General features: G+C 43.9%; 1 protein-coding gene across 1 annotated transcript; it reads left to right on the top strand.

The window, feature by feature from the left end:
- Window positions 1-4,225: 4,225 nt before the first annotated feature.
- LOC124015817 (zinc finger and SCAN domain-containing protein 2-like) lies at window positions 4,226-15,854 on the top strand. The gene is made up of 2 exons (XM_046331302.1): window positions 4,226-4,836; window positions 13,917-15,854. Exons 1-2 carry the CDS (start codon window positions 4,452-4,454, stop codon window positions 14,381-14,383), a joined length of 852 nt encoding a protein of 283 aa, XP_046187258.1. The 5' UTR covers window positions 4,226-4,451; the 3' UTR covers window positions 14,384-15,854.
- Window positions 15,855-19,888: the final 4,034 nt, after the last annotated feature.

The following is a 19,888-nucleotide window of genomic DNA, read 5'->3' as shown; positions in this document are numbered from 1 at the left end:
CGAATAGCAGCACTGTAGAAACTATTACACTCAACGGAACAACTTGATTAGTGTAGTGTCAACAACGCAGCCACTGCCAGCTAGCCTACAAAGTCAACAACGCAGCCACTGCCAGCTAGCCTACTTCAGCAGTACTGTATCATTTTAATCATTTTAGTCAATAAGATTCTTGCTACGTAAGCTTAACTTTCTGAACATTTGAGACGTGTAGTCCACTTGTCATTCCAATCTCCTTGCATTAGCGTAGCCTCTTCTGTAGCCTGTCAACTATGTGTCTGTCTATCCCTGTTCTCTCCTCTCTGCACAGACCATACAAACGCTCCACACCTGCGTGGCCGTTCATGCCACCCTCAATCTGGTGGTCCCAGTCCGCGCACGACCCACGTGGAGTTCCCAGGTCTCCGGTAGCCTCTGGAACTGCCGATCTGCAGCCAACAAGGCAGAGTTCATCTCAGCCTATGCCTCCCTCCAGTCCCTCGACTTCTTGGCACTGACAGAAACATGGATCACCACAGATAACACTGCTACTCCTACTGCTCTCTCTTCGTCCGATCTCGTCTTGTCCAACCTGCCCCCCCTATCCCCTCCCACCTGCAGACCTTCTCCCTGACTCACCTCCCATGTTCTCGCACACCCCGAGAGCTTCTGGTCAGCGGGGTGGTGGCATCGGGATCCTTATCTCTCCCAAGTGGTCATTCTCTCTTTCTCCCCTTACCCATCTGTCTATCGCCTCCTTTGAATTTCATGCTGTCACAGTTACCAGCCCTTTCAAGCTTAACATCCTTATCATTTATCGCCCACAGGTCCCCTTGGAGAGTTCATCAATGAGCTTGATGCCTTGATAAGCTCCTTTCCTGAGGACGGCTCAGACTTTAACCTCCCAACGTCTACCTTTGACTCATTCCTCTCTGCCTCCTTCTTTCCACTCCTCTCCTCTTTTGACCTCACCCTCTCACCTTCCCCCTACTCACAAGGCAGGCAATACGCTCGACCTCATCTTTACTAGATGCTGTTTTTCCACTAACCTCATTGCAACTCCCCTCCAAGTCTCCGACCACTACCTTGTATCCTTTTCCCTCTCTCGCTCTCATCCAACACTTCCCACACTGCCCCTACTCGGATGGTATCGCGCCGTCCCAACAACCTTCGCTCTCTCTCTCCCCCTCTCTCTCCTCTTCCATCCTATCATCTCTTCCCTCTGCTCAAACCTTCTCCAACCTATCTCCTGATTCTGCCTCCTCAACCCTCCTCTCCTCCCTTTCTGCATCCTTTGACCTCTATGTCCCCTATCTTCCAGGCCGGCTCAGTATCCCTCCTTTTCTCCGTCCAAAACTCTTGCGAGCTCACAGAACAGCTTGCGGAAATATCTCCCTCAGACCTGGCATCCTTCACTCCAAATCCTCTCTACATTTTCCTCCTCTGTCTCTGCTGCTAAAGCCACTTTCTACCACTCTAAATTCCAAGCATCTGCCTCTAACCCTCTGCTCTTTCATCCTTCTAGACCTCCGGCTGCCTCCTGAATCCTTCCATCCTCCCTCCCCCTCTCCGAGTTGGGCTCTGCAGATGCGTCAAAGCGACATTAACGTTCGCTCCTAGGTGGCGTCATCTGTCTCCTCACATGCGCCCTCACCCTCCCCTGAGGTTCTAGGCCCTCTCCTCTCGCAGATGACACCAAGTCTTGGCTCTGTCATAACCTCACATGGTCTCTCCCTCATTCTCTCCAGACCACACAATTAATCTTCTCCTTTCCCCCTTCTGATGACCAGGTGGCGAATCGCATCTCTGCATGTCTGGCAGACATTCAGTGTGGATGACGGATCACCATCTCAAGCTGAATTCGGCAAGACCAGTAGCTGCTCTTCCTCCCGGGGAAGGACTGCCCGTTCCATGATCTCGCCATCACGGTTGACAACTCCATTGTGTCCTCCTCCCAGACGCTAAGAACCTTGGCGTGATCCCAACACCCTGTCGTTCTCAACTAACATGGCGGTGGCCACGTTCTGTAGGTTTGGCTGTATCCCCGATGTCAACAACTACAGACCTCTTTCTTTTCTCTCCAAAACTCTACAATCTCTCTCAGAATGACCTTCTTGATCCAAATCAGTCAGGTTTCAAGACTAGTCATTCAACTGAGACTGCTCTTCTCTCACACTAAAGCTAACTCTCTCTCCTCTGCTCTCATCCTTCTAGACCTATCGGCGCCTTGATACTGTGAACCATCAGATCCTCCTCTCTCTAGTTGGGCATCTCCAGGCCCACTTGATTGCGTCCTACCTCAGGTCGCTCCCCGTGGCGTGGAGAATCTGTCTCCTCACCATGCGCTCTCACCACTGGTGTCCCCCAGGGCTCTGTTCTAGGCCCTCTCCTATTCTCGCTATACACCAAGTCACTTGGCTCTGTCATAACCTCCTGGTCTCTCCTATCATTGCTATGACACACAATTAATCTTCTCCTTTCCCCCTTCTGATTAATCGCATCTCTGCATGTCTGGCAGACATATCCGGCAAGACGGAGCTGCTCTTCCTCCCGGGGAAGGACTGCCCGTTCCATGATCTCGCCATCACGGTTGACAACTCCATTGTGTCCTTCCCAGAGCGCTAAGAACCTTGGCGTGATCCTGGACAACACCCTGTCGTTCTCAACTAACATCAAGGCTGGCCCGTTCCTGTAGGTTCATGCTCTACAACATCCTGGACCCTGCCTCACACAGGAAGCGGCGCAGGTCCTTCCAGGCACTTGTCATCTCCCGTCTGGATTACTGCAACTCGCTGTTGGCTGGGCTCCCTGCCTGTGCCATTAAACCCCTTCAACTCATCCAGAACGCCGCAGCCCGTCTAGTGTTCAACCTTCCCAAGTTCTCTCACGTCACCCCGCTCCTCCGCTCCACTGGCTTCCCTCGCATCCGCTACAAGACCATGGTGCTTGCCTACGGAGCTGTGAGGGGAACGGCACCTCAGTACCTCCAGGCTCTGATCAGGCCCTACACCCAAATAAGGGCACTGCGTTCATCCACCTCTGGCCTGCTCGCCTCCCTACCACTGAGGAAGTACAGTTCCCGCTCAGCCCAGTCAAAACTGTTCGCTGCTCTGGCTCCCCAATGGTGGAACAAACTCCCTCACGACGCCAGGACAGCGGAGTCAATCACCACCTTCCGGAGACACCTGAAACCCCACCTCTTTAAGGAATACCTAGGATAGGATAAAGTAATCCTTCTCACCCCCCTCCCCCCTTAAAATATGTAGATGCACTATTGTAAAGTGGCTGTTCCACTGGATGTCATAAGGTGAATGCACCAATTTGTAAGTCGCTCTGGATAAGAGCGTCTGCTAAATGACTTAAATGTAAATGTAAATGTATGTGTTTCAGGTTGTCTGTGCTGTTGAAACTAATCCCCCCCCCCAATCGATATCAGTGATTTATTGCTATTGTCAAAACAACAGCATTTTTGGAGTTGTGCAGTTTATAAGGAGCTTGTTTGAAATATCTAAGTAATATGATTATTGTGGCAGATGTTTGTGTACATAGCCCATTTTATGTTTAGGTTTTCAATTTTCCCCAAAAATGTTTTAATTCCCATTGCAAAGTTACACCTCACAGTTCTATTTTTGGAGTTGTTTCATAAAAACCAATCAGAATTCAGAAGCATGATAATGTCAGGTGTGAAGTAATATGGAGGACCAGCCTATTACCTTTGATGTAAACTACAACATAAATAACTTCCAAATGTAGAGCTTCAAATTAAACCAATCGTTTCCATCCATGACTTGAGTGATTGAAGTAAACCAACGTCTTGGAAATACATAACACCATCTAACCAAATATCAAAGAATGTTAGCTATATGCAGTTATCTTAGCCAGCCAGCTAACATTAGCTATTTAGCCAACTAGCTATGGTCAGTGAGCTGGAGCCCAACTAATGGAGACCAGTTAGAACCCAACTAAATGACTGCAGATGAAAAGAGCAGAGACATAGAATCATGGAAAAATCCCCCAAATCGATAAAAGATTCCAGATGTCAGTCAGAATGACTACAATTCAGTTACTAAGTCTTTAACCACACTGTGTTGTTACACTGGTGAGTAAAAAACTCACTTTAACTTTTTGTCTGAAAATTAGATATTCATTTTACTCAACTGCGTTACCCACCCCAGTCAGCAGATGGCGAAGTGAGACTTTGAGGCAATGCTGCTGGTGTGACGTATAATCTAGTGGACGGAACGCTTCTTTCAACATCAGCAACAGTTAGTCAGACACCTCGGTAGCTAGCTAGACAAAATAGCCGAACCAATAAAGCTCTTTAGATGCTTTCGTGAATATTAACCACTGTGTTTTAAACCCTCTTCTGTTGTCTAGTTAGTTATCCGATTTAATTTCATATTTACGGTGTTGTTATTAGTCAGCTAGCGGGCTGGTTAAGTTAGCATTAGCATAGCTAGCTAACATTCCTGACCATGAGCTCACTAAACTACTCTCGTCCTGCAAAAGAAGAGGACGTCTGCTGGACGGAGAAAGGGGGTCTGTGGCTAAACGTTGTCGTGAAAGAGGAGGAAGAGGATGTCTCAATACAAAAACAAGTAGAGGGTGAGGATGTTACAGTGAAAGAAGAAGAGAAAGACGTTTCAGTAAAAGAAGAGGAAGACGCTTTCAGAGTGAAAGAAGAGGATGTTACAGTAAAAGAAGAGGAGGAAGCCGTTTTTGGAGTGGAGGAGGGGGAGATGACTGTCACATTGGAAGAAGAATCTGAAGAGGAGGACACTGGATATCTGGGCTCGGTTTCCCAAAGGCATGTTAAGGCATCCTATGGTTCTAACGATGAACGGGCCCTGGTTAACACTAGTAAGTACTGTCTTTTTTAAATGTATTTTATTTATTTCACCTTTATTTAACCAGGTAGGCCAGTTGAGAACAAGTTCTAATTTACAACTGCAATCTGGTCAAGATAAAGCAAAGCTGTGCGACACAAGCAATACAGTTACACATAAACAAACGTACAGTCAATAACACAATAGAAAAATCTATGTACAGTGTGTGCAAATGTAGAAGAGTAGGGGTGTAAAGGCAATACATAGGCCAACAGAGGCAAAATAATAATATATATATAATAATTACAATTTAGCATTTTAACGCTGGAGTGACAGATGTGCAGATGATGATTTGCAGGTGGAGCTACTGGGGTGCAAGAGGATAAGTAACAATATGGGGATGAGGTTGTTGGGTGTGCTGTTTACAGATTGGTTGTGTACAGGTACAGTGATCAGTAAGCTGTTCTGACAGCTGATGCTTAAAGTTAGAGAGGGAGATGTAAGACTCCAGGTTCATTGATTTTTGCAATTCGTTCCAGTCATTGGCAGCATAGGGCTAGAAGGAAAGGCGGCCAAAGTAAGTGTTGGCTTTGGGGATGACCTGTGAAAAAGACCTGCTGGAGCGTGTGCTACGGGTGGGTGTTGCTATGGTGACCAGTGAGCTGAGATAAGGCGGGGCTTGACCTAGCAAGGACTTATAGATGACCTGGAGTGGGTTTGGCGACGAATATGTAGTAAGGGCCAGGCAACGAGAGCATACAGGTCGCAATGGTGGGTGGTACATGTGGCTTTGGTGACAAAACGGATGGCACTGTGATAGACTGCATCGAGTTTGCTGAGTAGAGTGTTTGAGGCTATTTTGTAAATTACATCGCCAAAGTCAAGGATCGGTAGGATAGTCAGTTTTACGAGGGTATGTTTGGCATCATGAGTGAAGGAGGCTTTGTTGCGAAATAGGTAACCGATTGTGGATTTAATTTTGGATTGTAGATTCTTAATGTGAGTCTGGAAGGAGAGTTTACAGTCTAATCAGACACCTAGGTATTTGTATTTGTCAGAACTGTCTAGAGTAGTGATGCTGGGCGGGTGCGGGCAACAATCAGTTGAAGAGCATGCATTTAGTTTTGCCAGCATTTAAAAGCAGTTGGAGGGAATTGATGTAAAATATATCATTAACCACTTTAAACAATGCTACTTAATATAATGTTTACATAACCTATATTATTTATCTCATGTATACGTATATACTGTACTCTATATCATCTAATGCATCTTTATGTAATACATGTATCACTAGCCACTTTAAACTATGCCACTTTGTTTACATACTCATCTCATATGTATATACTGTACTCGATACCATCTACTGCATCTTGCCTATGCCGCTCTGTACCATCACTCATTCATGTATCTTTATGTACATATTCTTTATCCCTTTACACTTGTGTGTGTATAAGGTAGTTTTGGAATTGTTAGTTAGATTACTCGTTGGTTATTACTGCATTGTCGGAACTAGAAGCACAAGCATTTCGCTACACTCGCATTAACATCTGCTAACCATGTGTATGTGACAAATAAAATTATTTTATTTGAGGCTAACCCTAACCCAACATGTGCTATGTAAGAAAGCTAACGTTTCAGTTCCTTGCTCAGAACATGACAACATATGAAAGCTGGTGGTTCCTTTTAACATTCTTCAATATTCAATATTCCAAGGTAAGAAGTTTTAGGTTTTAGTTATTCTATAACTATTTCCTTCTATACCATTTGTATTTCATTAACCTTTGACAATTGGATGTTCTTATAGGCACTTTAATATTGCCAGTGTAACAGTATAGCTTCCGTCCCTCTCTTCGCTCCTCCCTGGGCTCGAAACAGCAACACAACGACAACAGCCATCACATCGAATTACCCATGCAGAGCAAGGGAAACAATCACCCAAGGCTCAGAGCGAGTGAGGTTTGAAACGCTATTAGCTAGCTAGCCAGCCTTTCACTTCAGTCACACCAGCCTCATCTCGGGAGTTGATAGGTTTGAAGTCCTAAACAGCGCAATGCTTGACGCACAACGAAGAGCTGCTGGCAAAACGCACGAAAGTGCTGTTTGAATTTATGTTTACACGCCTGCTTCTGCCTACCACCTCTCAGTCAGATACTTGTATGCTCAATCAGATTATATGCAACACAGGACACGCTAGATAATATCTAGTAATATCATCAACCATGTGTAGTTAACTAGTGATTGATTGTTTTTTCTAAGATACGTTTAATGCTAGCTAGCAACTTACCTTGGCTTACTGCATTTGCGTAACAGGCAGTCTCCTTGTGGAGTGGCAGGTCATTTTTGCCTTGGACTAGTTAACTGTAAGGTTGCAAGATTGGATCCCCCGAGCTGACAAGGTGAAAATCTGTATTTCTGCCCCTGAACGAGGCAGTTAACCCAACGTTCCTAGGCCGTCATTGAAAGTAATAATGTGTTCTTAACTGACTTGCCTAGTTAAATAAAGATTAAATAAATGTGTAAAAAAAAGGCAAATCGGCGCCCAAAAATACAGATTTCCGATTGTTATGAAAACTTGAAATCGGCCCTAATTAATCGATCAACCTCTATTGTTAACACAGTGTCCAAAGAAGGGCTAGATGTATACAGAATGGTGTTGTCTGCGTAGAGGTGGATCAGAGAATCACCAGCAGCAAGAGCGACATCATTGATATATACAGAGAAAAGAGTCGGCCCGAGAATTAAACCCTGTGGCACTCCCATAGAGACTGCCAGAGCTCAGGACAACAGGCCCTCCGATTTGACACACTGAACTCTTATCAGAGGGGTAGTTGGTGAACCAGGCGAAGAAGTAATTTGGGAAACCAAGGCTATTGACTCTGCCGAAAAGAATGTGGTGATTATCAAATCAAATGTATTTATATAGGCCTTCTTACGTCAGCTGATATCTCAAAGTGCTGTACAGAAACCCATCCGAAAAACCCAAACAGCAAGCAATGCAGGTGTAGAAGCACGGTGGCTAGGAAAAACATGGTGGCTAGCCAAAACCTAGGAAGAAACCTAGAGAGGAACCAGGCTATGAGGAGTGGCCAGTCCTCTTCTGGCTGTGCCGGGTGAAGATTATAACAGAACATGGCCAAGATGTTCAAATGTTCATAAATGACCAGCATGGTCAAATAATAATAATCACAGTAGTTGTCGAGGGTGCAGCAAGTCAGCACCTCAGGAGGAAATGTCAGTTGGCTGTTCATAGCCGATCATTAAGAGTATCTCTACCACTCCTGCTGTCTCTAGAGAGTTGAAAACAGCAGGTCTGGGACAGGAGACATGTCTGGTGAACAGGTCAGGTTTCCATAGTCGCAGGCAGAACAGTTGAAACTGGAGCAGCAGCATGGCCAGATGGACTGGGGACAGCAAGGAGGCATCATGCCAGGTAGTCCTGAGGCATGGTCCTAGGGCTCAGGTCCTCTGAGAGAGAAAGAGAGAATTAGAGAGAGCATACTTAAATTCACACAGGGCACCGGATAAGACAGGAGAAGTACTCCAAATATAACAAACTGACCCTAGCCCCCGACACATAAACTACTGCAGCATAGAGACAGGAGGGGTCAGGAGACACTGTGGCCCCATCCGATGATACCCCCGGACAGGGCCAAACAGGAAGAATATAACCCCTCCCACTTTGCCAAAGCACAGCCCCCACACCACTCAACAGCGTCGAAAGCCTTGGCCAGGTCGATGAATACGTGTGCACAGTACTGTCTTTTATCGATGGCGGTTATGATATCATTTAGGACCTTGAGCATGGCTGAGGTGCACTCATGACCAGCTCGGAAACCAGATTGGAGAAGTGGTAAAGGTACGGTGGGATTATAAATAGTTGGTGACCTGTTTGTTAACTTGGCTTTTGAAGATTTTAGAAAAGCAGGGCAGGATGGATATAGCTCTGTAACAGTTTGGGTCTAGAGTGTCTCCCCCTTTGAAGAGGGGGATGACCGCGGCAGCTTTCCAATCTTTGGGGATCTCAGACGATATAAAAGGGAGGTTGAACAGGCTAGTAATAGGGGTTGCAACAATTTCTGAGTATAATTTTAGAAATATAATTTTCAGAGCATCTGCTGTCTCGATTTGGGTGAAGGAGAAGCAGGGGGGGGGCTTGGGCAGGTTGCTGCAGGGGGTCCTGAGCTGTTGGCCGGGGTAGGGGTAGCCAGGTGGAAAGCATGGCCAGCCATAGAAAAATGCTTATTGAAATGATTGATTATCGTAGATTTATTGGTTGGGACAGTGTTTCCTAGCCTCAATGCAGTGGGCAGCTGGGAGGAGGTGCTCTTATTCTCCATGGACTTTACAGTGTCCCAAAACTTTTGGGAATTAGTGCTACAAGATGCAAATTTCTGTTTGAAAAAGCTAGCCTTAGCTTTCCTAACTGACTGAGTATATTGGTTCATGACTTCCATGAAAAGTTGCATATCGCGGGAGCTATTCGATGCTAATACAGAACGCAGTCAAGTCTGGGGTGAACCAAGGGTTAAATCTGTTATTAGTTCTACATTTTTTGAATGGGGCATGCTTATTTAAGATGGCATGGAATGCATTTTTGAAGAGCAGCCAGGCATCCTCTACTGACGGGATGAGGTAATGTCCTTCCAGGATCCCCGGGCCAGATCGATTAGAAAGGCCTGTTCGTTGAAGTGTTTTAGGGAGCGTTTGCCAGTGATGAGGGGTGTTCGTTTAACTGCGGACCCATCACGCATTCAGGCAGTGAGGCAGTGATTGCTGAGATCCTGGTTGAAGACAGCAGAGGTGTATTTAGAGGGCAACAAGTTGGCCATGATGATATCTAAGAGGGTGCCCATGGTTACGGATTTAGGGTTGTACCTGGTAGGTCCCTTAATAATATGTGTGAGATTGAGGGCATCTAGCTTAGATTGTAGGACGGCCGGGGTGTTAAGCACATCTCAGTTTAGGTCACCTAACAGTACTAACTCTGAAGATAGATGGGGGACAATCAATTCACATATCGTTTCCACGGCACAGATCGGGGCTGAAGGGGGTCAATAACAAGCGGCAATGGTGAGAGACTTGTTTCTGGAAAGGTGTATTTTTAAAGGTAGAAGCTCGAATTGTTTGGGTACAGACCTGGATAGTAATGACAGAACTCTGCAGGCTATCTCTGCAGTAGATTGCAACTTCGCCCCCTTTGGCAGTTCTATCTTGTCGGAAGATGTGGTAGATGGGGATGGAAATTTCAGGAATTTTGGTGGCCTTCGTAATTAATGATTCAGACACGACTAGGATATCAGGGTTGGTGGAGTGTGCTAAAGCAGTGAATAAAACAAACTTAGGGAGGAGTCTTAAAAACAGAGGCACAAACTCTGCATTTGTTGAACTAATGTGTGGTGTTAAAGGGGAAATCTGCAATAGGTACATCCATATTTAGACTTGCAAAAACAAATTGTTTATTTATAGCCATCAATTCTTGAAGAATTGAACACATGCCTCATGAGCTTAGTTCAACTGTTGTACCTAATCAGAACCCACAATAATATTTTTTTCACTCCTATGTTTAGAAACAATGTAAATCAACACTGTAGGAACTCCACCCCCCACCCACATTCAGCTGAAAAGATGGCGCAGGAAATTCAAAAATATTATTTAGAAATATTTAACTTTCACACATTAACTTGTCCAATACCTCAAATGAAAGATAAACATCTTGTTCATCTACCCATCATGTCAGATTTTTAAAATGTTTTACAGCTAAAACACAACATATATTTACGTTAGACCACCACCAAATCAAATAAAAAACGCAGCCATTTTTCCAGCCAAAGATAGTCACAAAAGCAGGATTAGAGATGAAATGAATCACTAACCTTTTGAAAATCTTCATCAGATGACAGTCATATGACATGTTACACAGTACATTTATGTTTTTTTTCGATAATATGCATTTTTATATCCACATCTCGGTTTACATTGACGCCATGTTCAGAAATTCCTCCAAAATATCCAGAGAAATTATAGAAAGCTACGCCAGATAACAGAAATACTCATCATAAACTTTGACTAAAGATACATGTTCTACATATAATTAAAGATACACTGGTTCTTAATGCAAACGCTGTCAGATTTTTTTTAAATGTTACGGAAAAAGCCTAACATTGCAATAATCTGAGACGGCGCTCAGACGTAACCGCCATGTTGGAGTCAACAGAAATACGAACTTACAACATAAATATTCCCTTACCTTTGATGATCTTTCATCAGAATGTAGTGCAAGGAGTCCTAGATCCACAATAAATCGTTGTTTTGTTCCATATTGTCCAATACTAGTGTCCAAGTAGCTGCATTTGCTATCACTTTCAGCTCACGTGCCCAAAAACTGACTGCTGGTCCAAGATAACTCGCACGAAAACTTCCAAAAGATATATTCCAGGTCGAATAAACTGGTCAAACTAAGTAGAGAATCAATCTTCAGGATGTTATTGTCATATATATCCAATAACATTCCAACCGGATCATACGTTTTCATCTGGAGCTAATTGGAACAGCGGTAGCACTCACAGAGAAATGCGCCTCAGGAAAATGGCTTTCTGTCGGGACACTGACTATTTCCCCTGCCATTATGTCAAAGTTCACAGCAAATGCTCCATTCCACTTTCTACTGAATGAGGACATCTAGTGGAAGGTGTAGGAAGTGCTTCCAGATCCATATCTTGTTGGGAAAGGAGGGGGCGATGACGTCATAGTTGCCCCAACTTTCAGAATTTAACTTCTTGTTTGTAAGATTGCCTGCCCTATGAGTTCAGTTATACTCACTGACATAATTCAAACAGTTTTAGAAACTTCAGAGGGTTTTCTATCCAATAGTAATAATAATATGCATATATTAACAATCTAGGACAGAGTTAGATGCAGTTCACTATGGGCACGCAATTCATCCAAAGTGAAAATACTGCCCCCTATCCTCAAAAAGTTAAAACTATAATGTTGATATCATGGATGGTCAGTCCTTGCATCCATAGGTCTGTCTATGAATTTGAGAGTAGTTACATTTCTCCAGCCCCGTCATCGTTTTATGACCAAAACAGTGGTGGAATTACATCTTTGTTACTGTTTCAACTGCAGATTTTTCTGGGGAATTGTTACCGTTCTCAAATTCATAGAGAAAGCTATTGTAGCAACCGTAACCCAAAATCTAGCGACCTCGTCTGAACCTCTTGACATCTTGGCGTAACAGTTATAAGGTGTTGGCTTGACAGTCGCTGGACCCAGGTTTGAGTTCAGCTCTGGGCTACCCCCTGAATTCACTACACTGTGAATTCAAGGACTGGCCATCCATGATGTCAAAATTATAGTTTAACCAGGTTTCGAGGCTATACAGTGGAGTTATGCAATGTATTGGTTTATGATGGGGTAATACAGTTGAAATATTTGAGTCATTTATAAGTTACACTACCGTTCAAAAGTTTGGGGTCACTTAGAAATGTCCTTGTTTTTGAAAGAAAGGTGCTCAACTGACAGCTTAATTTAAATAGTACCCTCAAAACACCAGTCTCAACGTCAACAGTGAAGAGGCGACTCCTAGATGCTGCCAAGAAAAAGCCATCAGTGAAGCTTAACCAAGTTTAATTCTTCCCAAAGGGTCTTTACAGCTGTTATTCAGACAAAAAGTATAAATACCCCACTTTGGACACTCCTCCTTCTCTCCAATCCTTATATCTTCTGGTTCCACAGGAAGAAGGTAATAGGATAATAAACCATTATTTCTCCCTTCAGGGGATCTGACCTCAACCCCTCTTTCGCCTAATCCACAGATGTCCTCTCGTATCATTTATCACACTCCTGTGACTCTCTCCCGTCCACCCTGCACATTCCACAGCCACTCTGTCTTTCTACAGATCTCACTCCTTTATATACTCTGTGTCTGATATATATAATGATATATATAATATCTCAATGTTCAAAGTTTACCCTGAATCCAACACTTCTTAGAGCTCATTTGTGCTGTTCTCTGAAGGGAGTAGTTCACAGCGTTGTACAAGATCTTCAGCTTCTTGGCAATTTCTCCGATGGAATAGCCTTAATTTCTCAGAACAAGAATAGACTGACGAGTTCCAGAAGAAAGTTCTTTGTTTCTGGCCATTTTGAGCCTGTAATTGAACCCACTAATGCGGATGCTCCAGATACTCAACTATGATTTTCTAATGATCAATTAGTCTTTTAAAATTATAAACTTGGATTAGCTAACACAACACAGGAGTGATGGTTGCTGATAATGGGCCTCTGTACGCCTATTTAGATATTCCATTAAAAAAAACAGCAGTTTCCAGCTACAATAGTGATTTACAACATTAACAATGTCTACACTGTATCAATGTTTATATAGAAAATGGGTCTTTCTATAACTGCAGTGTAGATTTCCTGTGGGGGTCAAATTATTAGAGCTGTTGATATGTCATTGTATTCAAAGACCTCAATGTCTTGCCAGGATGGTGCAAGGTGCTGTGTTGTTGTCTGCTGCCAGGACTTGTGTGACGGCCTTTTCCTGCTCCAGGACTGTTTCCATTATCTGCAGTGGAGATCCCCACCTTGTCAGGGATCCTGTGATGAGCTTGCTAAGGGGCAGGCCCACCTTGTCAGGGATTCAGTGATGAGCTTGTTGAGGGGCAGGCCCACCTTGTCAGGGATTCTGTGATGAGCTTGTTGAATGGCAGGCCCACCTTGTCAGTGATTCTGTGATGAGCTTGTTGAATGGCAGGCCCACCTTGTCAGGGATTCTGTGATGAGCTTGTTGAGGGGCAGGCCCACCTTGCCAGGGATTCTGTGTTGAGCTTGTTGTGGGGCAGGCTCAGTTTATCCTGTGCACTTGTCAGGGCCTTCTGCTTCTTCCAACTATAGGAACATGTGCTGACCACTTCCTTGCATTTAATCCATCTATATATTTACATACTACTGTTGTGATTAAGAGAGCTATATTGCATTAGAAAACAGGATAATTTATATAGTAGGATGTAATCCACTTCAGGCATCACCTTTTATCTTAAATAAACAGTGGATTTCTGCTGTTGTGGTCCTTTAACCATCTGTCTGACTTTTTCTTTCACACAGGAGAGAGACGGGACTATCGTGGGACCTCTGGGGAGCCTCAACAACCTCACGATGCTGACGAGGCAGAGAAGAGTCTCTCCAGATCAGAACACCTCAAGAAACACCAGCGGACATCCACAGGGAAGAGAACTCACTGCTGCTCTGACTGTGGGAAGAGATTCACCTCCTCATCAGGCATTAAAATTCATCAGAGAATCCACACCGGAGAGAAATCTTACAGCTGTGATCAATGTGGGAAGAGTTTTGTAAAATATAGACATCTGAAGATACACCAGAGAACACACACAGGAGAGAAATCATATAGCTGTGATCAATGTGGGAAGAGTTTTACTCAGCTAAGCAGCCTGATATCACACCAGAGAACACACACAGGCGAGAAACCTTATAGCTGTACTCAATGTGGGAAGAGTTTTACTCAGCTAGGCATCCTGATATCACACCAGAGAACTGTCGTGACGTTGCATTAGTTAATGTGACAACTGTTGCTCATCGAATGATTAAAGGTTTCTAATTGTGTGATTTAAATTAATCAAGCAATTATTAACTCATTAACCTGGGGCACCATGGGAAAATTAGTTTTATTGAGTTTCTATTTCCCAAATTAACTCAAAGAACATCAGAATATCGATTTTACAACAGTAGCTAATTAATCAGTTTCCTTTACAATCTCATTCTGAACGTTGTATAATCCGGGAATCTGCACGAACCCAGGTCTCACCAATGAGTTCGTACCACACCAATCTTAGTTGAGTATTTATTTACTAGAAAGCTAAAATTATGATAAAAGATACACATACACCAAAAACACATTGTAGGCTATTGATTAGAACTTAGTATAACGGGCCAACACACTATGGCGTGTGTTACCCAAAATGGGGATTTAAAAGAGAGAGAAATATACATTTGGGTGCATTTGTCAGCTGTGATTATTTTAACCCTAGCCTTGCCCCAAACTGCCGCTTTAATGGGTCAGAATATAATGATGTAATTACCTGTGGGAGGTCTCAGATGCGAAGCTCCGCGTGGGTTGTTTAGGCTTCTCAATGACACACTTTCCTGGTGCAACTCTGGTCGTCCTCACGATGTCAGTGTCCATTTGGTCTGATTCCTCGCCCTTGCTCTGGGAGGAGTCTTCTGAGGACAGACAGATCTGTAGCTCAGGGCTCACAGCATAGGAGTGAAACAGTGTAGATACCACGATTTGATGGAGAGTGGAGGTTAGGTGGTCCGGCTTGAATTCACCCGCTGAGACACAGCTACTCATCAGTAGCATGGGTAGAAAAAGATGTCTTTGTCTTCAACCTTGGGTTGAGTTTTGGGTTCGTTGACTTTTTAGACCTTGGCTGCAGCTTGGGTCACATAGTCTGATCTGTTCATTCTGCCTCACAGGTCTTATACCCTCGGGTCAGAAGTGCGCGTAACTGCCTTTAGGGCAATTCTCTGGGCGTACCAAGTCAAGAGGCATGGTCTAGATTTGACTCAAATCCCATTTTAGACAACTAACTTCACATTTCGTCTTTACCAAAACATTCTCTTTGATTTGAACATTTTCCACACAATGTCCAATGTATAAACATCAAGAGTATCCTAGGAAAACTCTTACAGTTACAATGTTTTTGTAATAACGTAATCTATTAACCTATAATAACAAAACTAAAATGACATATATTTCCATATTCCATCTATCGTCATGACCACCATTGTGGCTGACAGAAATCATTGTTCCAAAGTCTTTTTATTGCATGTTTAATGTTCTGAGGCTGGTTCTCCATAGTGAGAGGACAAATGAATGTTGTCTGTGGCCTAAGATTTACCATGGGCGTGAGGGGTCATAAAACCCCCTCATCTTCAGACCCCGAGATCTCTCCTCCTCTGTTGAGGGTGAGAGATAAACTGTAGGGTTGTGGTCTCCTGTAACCTGACCACACCAGAGAACACACACAGGAGTGAAATCCTATAGCTGTGATCAATGTGGGAAGAGTTTTGTTCTATCTGGTGATCTGACAGTACACCAGAGAACACACACAGGAGAGAAATCGTATAGCTCTAATCAATGTGGGAAGAGTTTTACTCAGTCAAACAGCCTGGTACAACACCAGAGAACACATACAGGAGTGAAAGCTCATAGCTGTGACCAGAGATAATCTGATAAAAGATCACAGATCAAATATCAGAAAGTACATACATGAAGGAGTTGTTTCATGATATCAATGTATTAATGTCACAATGTAAAATGTTTTAACATTGTAGAAGGAGTATTTTAATATTGTCACAATGTTGAAGCATAAATGTTTGCCCCTTTATCAATTGATTACAACATGATATGGATATTAGCCTCAGGGGAAATCCAGACTCTGATTTGATAGTTGTGTTACACTTACCACGTTGGTGACCCACTGGAATCAAAATGTAACACTTCAAAATGTAGCTAGCTGTTTTCTACAAATTGTCCTCTAACCAGTGATGTTTACATTATTCCCAAATTACGTGTGGTTTTTGAGCTGTTGGTTTTAACAGGATGTGCAACCTCATCTCCCTCCTTTTGCACAGTTGATTTCAACGTGATATTGATGAGTTATTACAAATAAGTGTTGTGTTCCTTTGTTTAGTGACCCCTAAATTGAAATGCATCACTCTAAAATGTAGCTGACTGTCTTCTGCAGGTTCTTCTCTAACCAGTGAGGTTAAAGATATCTCCCATTTCCATGTGTTTTTTTAGTTGTGTTAGTTTCAAGAACACATACAACCTAATTGAAATCATTGATTTATTGCTACTTGTCAAAACAGTGTTTTTGGTGCTTGTGCAGTTTATACGGTGCTTGTTTAAAAAAATACAATATGATTATTGTGGCAGATGTTTGTGTACATAGTACATTTTATGTTTAGGTTTTCAATTCATCCCAAACTGTTTCTGCATATTGGTTATTGATTTGGACACGTTAACACTGTGTTTTGACATTGTGCTTTACCACCTAGCAAAATGTAATTGAAAAAATGTTGAAAAGAAGACTATGCCCGATTTCCAATATACGTTCGGTTGAAAATATGTATTTTCTGGTAGTTTTTTCAGTGACTGACTTGAAAATAACTTAATTTCAACTTACTTTCAGGTAGCCTAGTGGTTAGAACGTTGGGCCGTCATTGTAAGCCATTGTAACTTATTTACAATGATGATCTACCGGGGAACAGTGGGTTAACTGCCTTGTTTCAGGTGCAGAATGACAGATTTTTACCTTGTCAGCTCGGGATTCAATCCAGCAACCTTTCGGTTCCTGTTAAATGAAGGTTAAAATAAATAAATACACATGGATGCAGTATAATAAATTGGTCTATAATCAATTTTATTAACCATCTTTCATCATTCAAGTATTTCTTGACAACATTCAAGTGCTAATTGTCTTTATTCCGCTACTGAAGAAGCATGACTCAAATCACCTCATATTTCAAACATTCAGCCTGACAAAAGGTGCATGTTTTATCATTCCATGCCTCACCATTAAGTTAATTATTGCCAACACATATTAACAAAGTGGTGTATATTTGGTTTTGATAATTCATATTTACAGTTCATGTAACATTTAGTCATTATTATGCAACCAACTGACAATTTTTGGGTACAATTATATTGACATTGTTGCCCTGCTTTTAGAATATCAGGGTTCATTCTCAGATGTACCAACCCAAATGTACTAGAGCATGACATTGGGGACTGGGTCCAGATCCAACAACATGCCTATCCAGTGAACCCTGAAAAGAGAGAGAAGCTCCGCAGTGATGTGGAAAGTTACTACGCATATTGCAGGAGTTTCATCTTGAAATCAAACATGTCTGTGGTAAGGACAACTTAGTTGCTGATTGTCTCAAGGGTGGGCAGTTAAAAATATTTGTGTTTTGTGTTTAGCCAGTGGGTTGCCATGGATCACAATTTATTTTGACTGCATGTTTTTCTGTATTGGAGATTAGTTTTGTTTGGGCACATTCCAAGGGGACCAGAGTTCCAGAAGCTAGTGAGTTTTAGGAAGAGGAGAGTTCTGGATGCTAGTGAGTTTTAGGAAGAGGAGAGTTCTCGAAGCTCGTGGGGGAATTTTTATCTTCATGTTTTAATTTGACAGCCAATGGAAACCATGTTTATAGTTGATGTGAAATAGAAAAATATATGATATATTTGTTGTCCTAAGGGGGAAGGTGTTACAGGTTTTGGTCTTTAGCACGTAGGACGCACTGATTGGTGTCACACCTGTGCTGGCTTGTCCATCTCGTTAGTGGGAAGGTGTTTCACCTGAGCTGGTCCAGGTTCTATTTAAGAGTGTCTGGCCCAGTGTTCCAGTTGTTTTGATAGATATGGAGAGTCAACACCTTTTAGTTTCTCCACCTTCGTCCTATTAAAGATGTTTTCATTTCAGTTTGAAGGTAGGATAGGAGGGAGAGTTTTTCCATTTAAAAAATCGGATTTTTATCAGATTTTTCATTTTTTGTTTCTATTGGCTTCTGTGTTAAAGAGAGCTTTTTTTGTGAAGATGGCACAGAAAAATCCCCACATAGGGGTACCTGGGATTGGTCTGGTAAATACCGTAAGGTTCTCTTGGACAGATAAGGAGAAGGAGCCCTGGGGGAGAGAGACATTCGGGAGAAATGTTCTGATGGGATGCCTACAGCTGGAAGTAAAAGATGTACTATGCCTTCAAGGGAATCCCATCGAGAAAGGATATGATGTGACGTTACAAGTGGAAGAAAAACACGACGAAGTTATGAAGACGGTGAGAGAAGGAAAAGGAGCAAAACCCCTGTGCCATTACACGGTGACCAGCCTGGCAAGGAACAACTTCAGGGTGGTCACCGTAACCATGTACAATCCGCATGTGAAAGATGAAGAGGTGAGGACCTTTCTGGGGAGGAACATGGACAATGTCTCCTCAGCGAGGTACCTCAGGGACTCCCTGGGTTTCTGGAACGGAAAGAGAGGTTTCCAGGCGTTACTCAGGGAGTCCCCAAAGAGTGTGGATGGCTACCTCCATCCTCCGGCGATGTTCTCCCTGGGGGCTGACAGGGGAACACTATACTATGCACGTCAGCCCCTGTTCTGCAGGCGTTGTATGGCCTATGGCCATATCCTGGCCTCGTGCAGCGCCAAGAGGTGTCGATTTTTGTGGGTCGGAAGAGCACGAGGCCAAGGAATGTGACGAGCCCAAGGCTTGCCACGGGTGTGGCTCAAGAGCACACCTGTGGTGTGATTGCCCGGCTCGTCACACGTCATACGCGTCTGCAGCTGGGGGGGGGAGCGGGGGATGGGGGGAGGAAAGAGAGGACGCATGCGGATTGTACGGATGGCACAGGGGAAAGGACGAAGAAGGGAAGAAGGAAGAGGCGAAAAGAAAGAGGATCGAAGATGGAAAGAAGGAAAAAGGAGAGATTAAAAAAGAAGGTGGAAGAACGTGGAGTAGCAGAGAAGAGTGAGAAGGGGACAGTGGTACGAGAAGGAGTGGAAGAGGGAACGGGGACAGTGACGGAGAAGGAGGGAGGAGTGGAGGTAGGAGGGGAGGGGGTGGGAGGGGGGAGATGGGGGAAGGAGTGGGGGGACAGCCTGCCAGGCTTCCTCGAGGTCGAAACGAGGGATTTGGTGGAGGAGTTAGCGGGGATGGGACGTTGTGTCTCCCCGCTACCTCCTTCACCAAAGAAGGGATGAAGAGGGGGAGCTTGGCAGGAAGTGAGAGGGGGGGGTGGGGGGGGGGGCTAAGAGAGTGGCGGGGGGGTATTTTGTCCTCCCGGTTTGCCTCAGCCCCTTGCATTTTAGTGGATGACTCCAGTGAGGGGTCGGTGGGCTGTTTGCTAGAGGGATCCCAACTCCTGTTTGAGGAGATGGGGTCCTCTACATGCAGCCCCGAGGCAAACAGGGAGGGGGGGATGGTGGGTGGGGAGGGAGGACCCAACACACTGCCTGGGTCATGGGTTGGGATGGAGGACGGGGGGGCATC

This window comes from Oncorhynchus gorbuscha, linkage group LG26 (genome assembly GCF_021184085.1).
Source record: "Oncorhynchus gorbuscha isolate QuinsamMale2020 ecotype Even-year linkage group LG26, OgorEven_v1.0, whole genome shotgun sequence".
Classification (NCBI taxonomy): domain Eukaryota; kingdom Metazoa; phylum Chordata; class Actinopteri; order Salmoniformes; family Salmonidae; genus Oncorhynchus; species Oncorhynchus gorbuscha.
The sequence above is the reverse complement of the archived record's forward strand: the minus strand, read 5'-3'. Positions and strand labels throughout refer to the sequence as shown.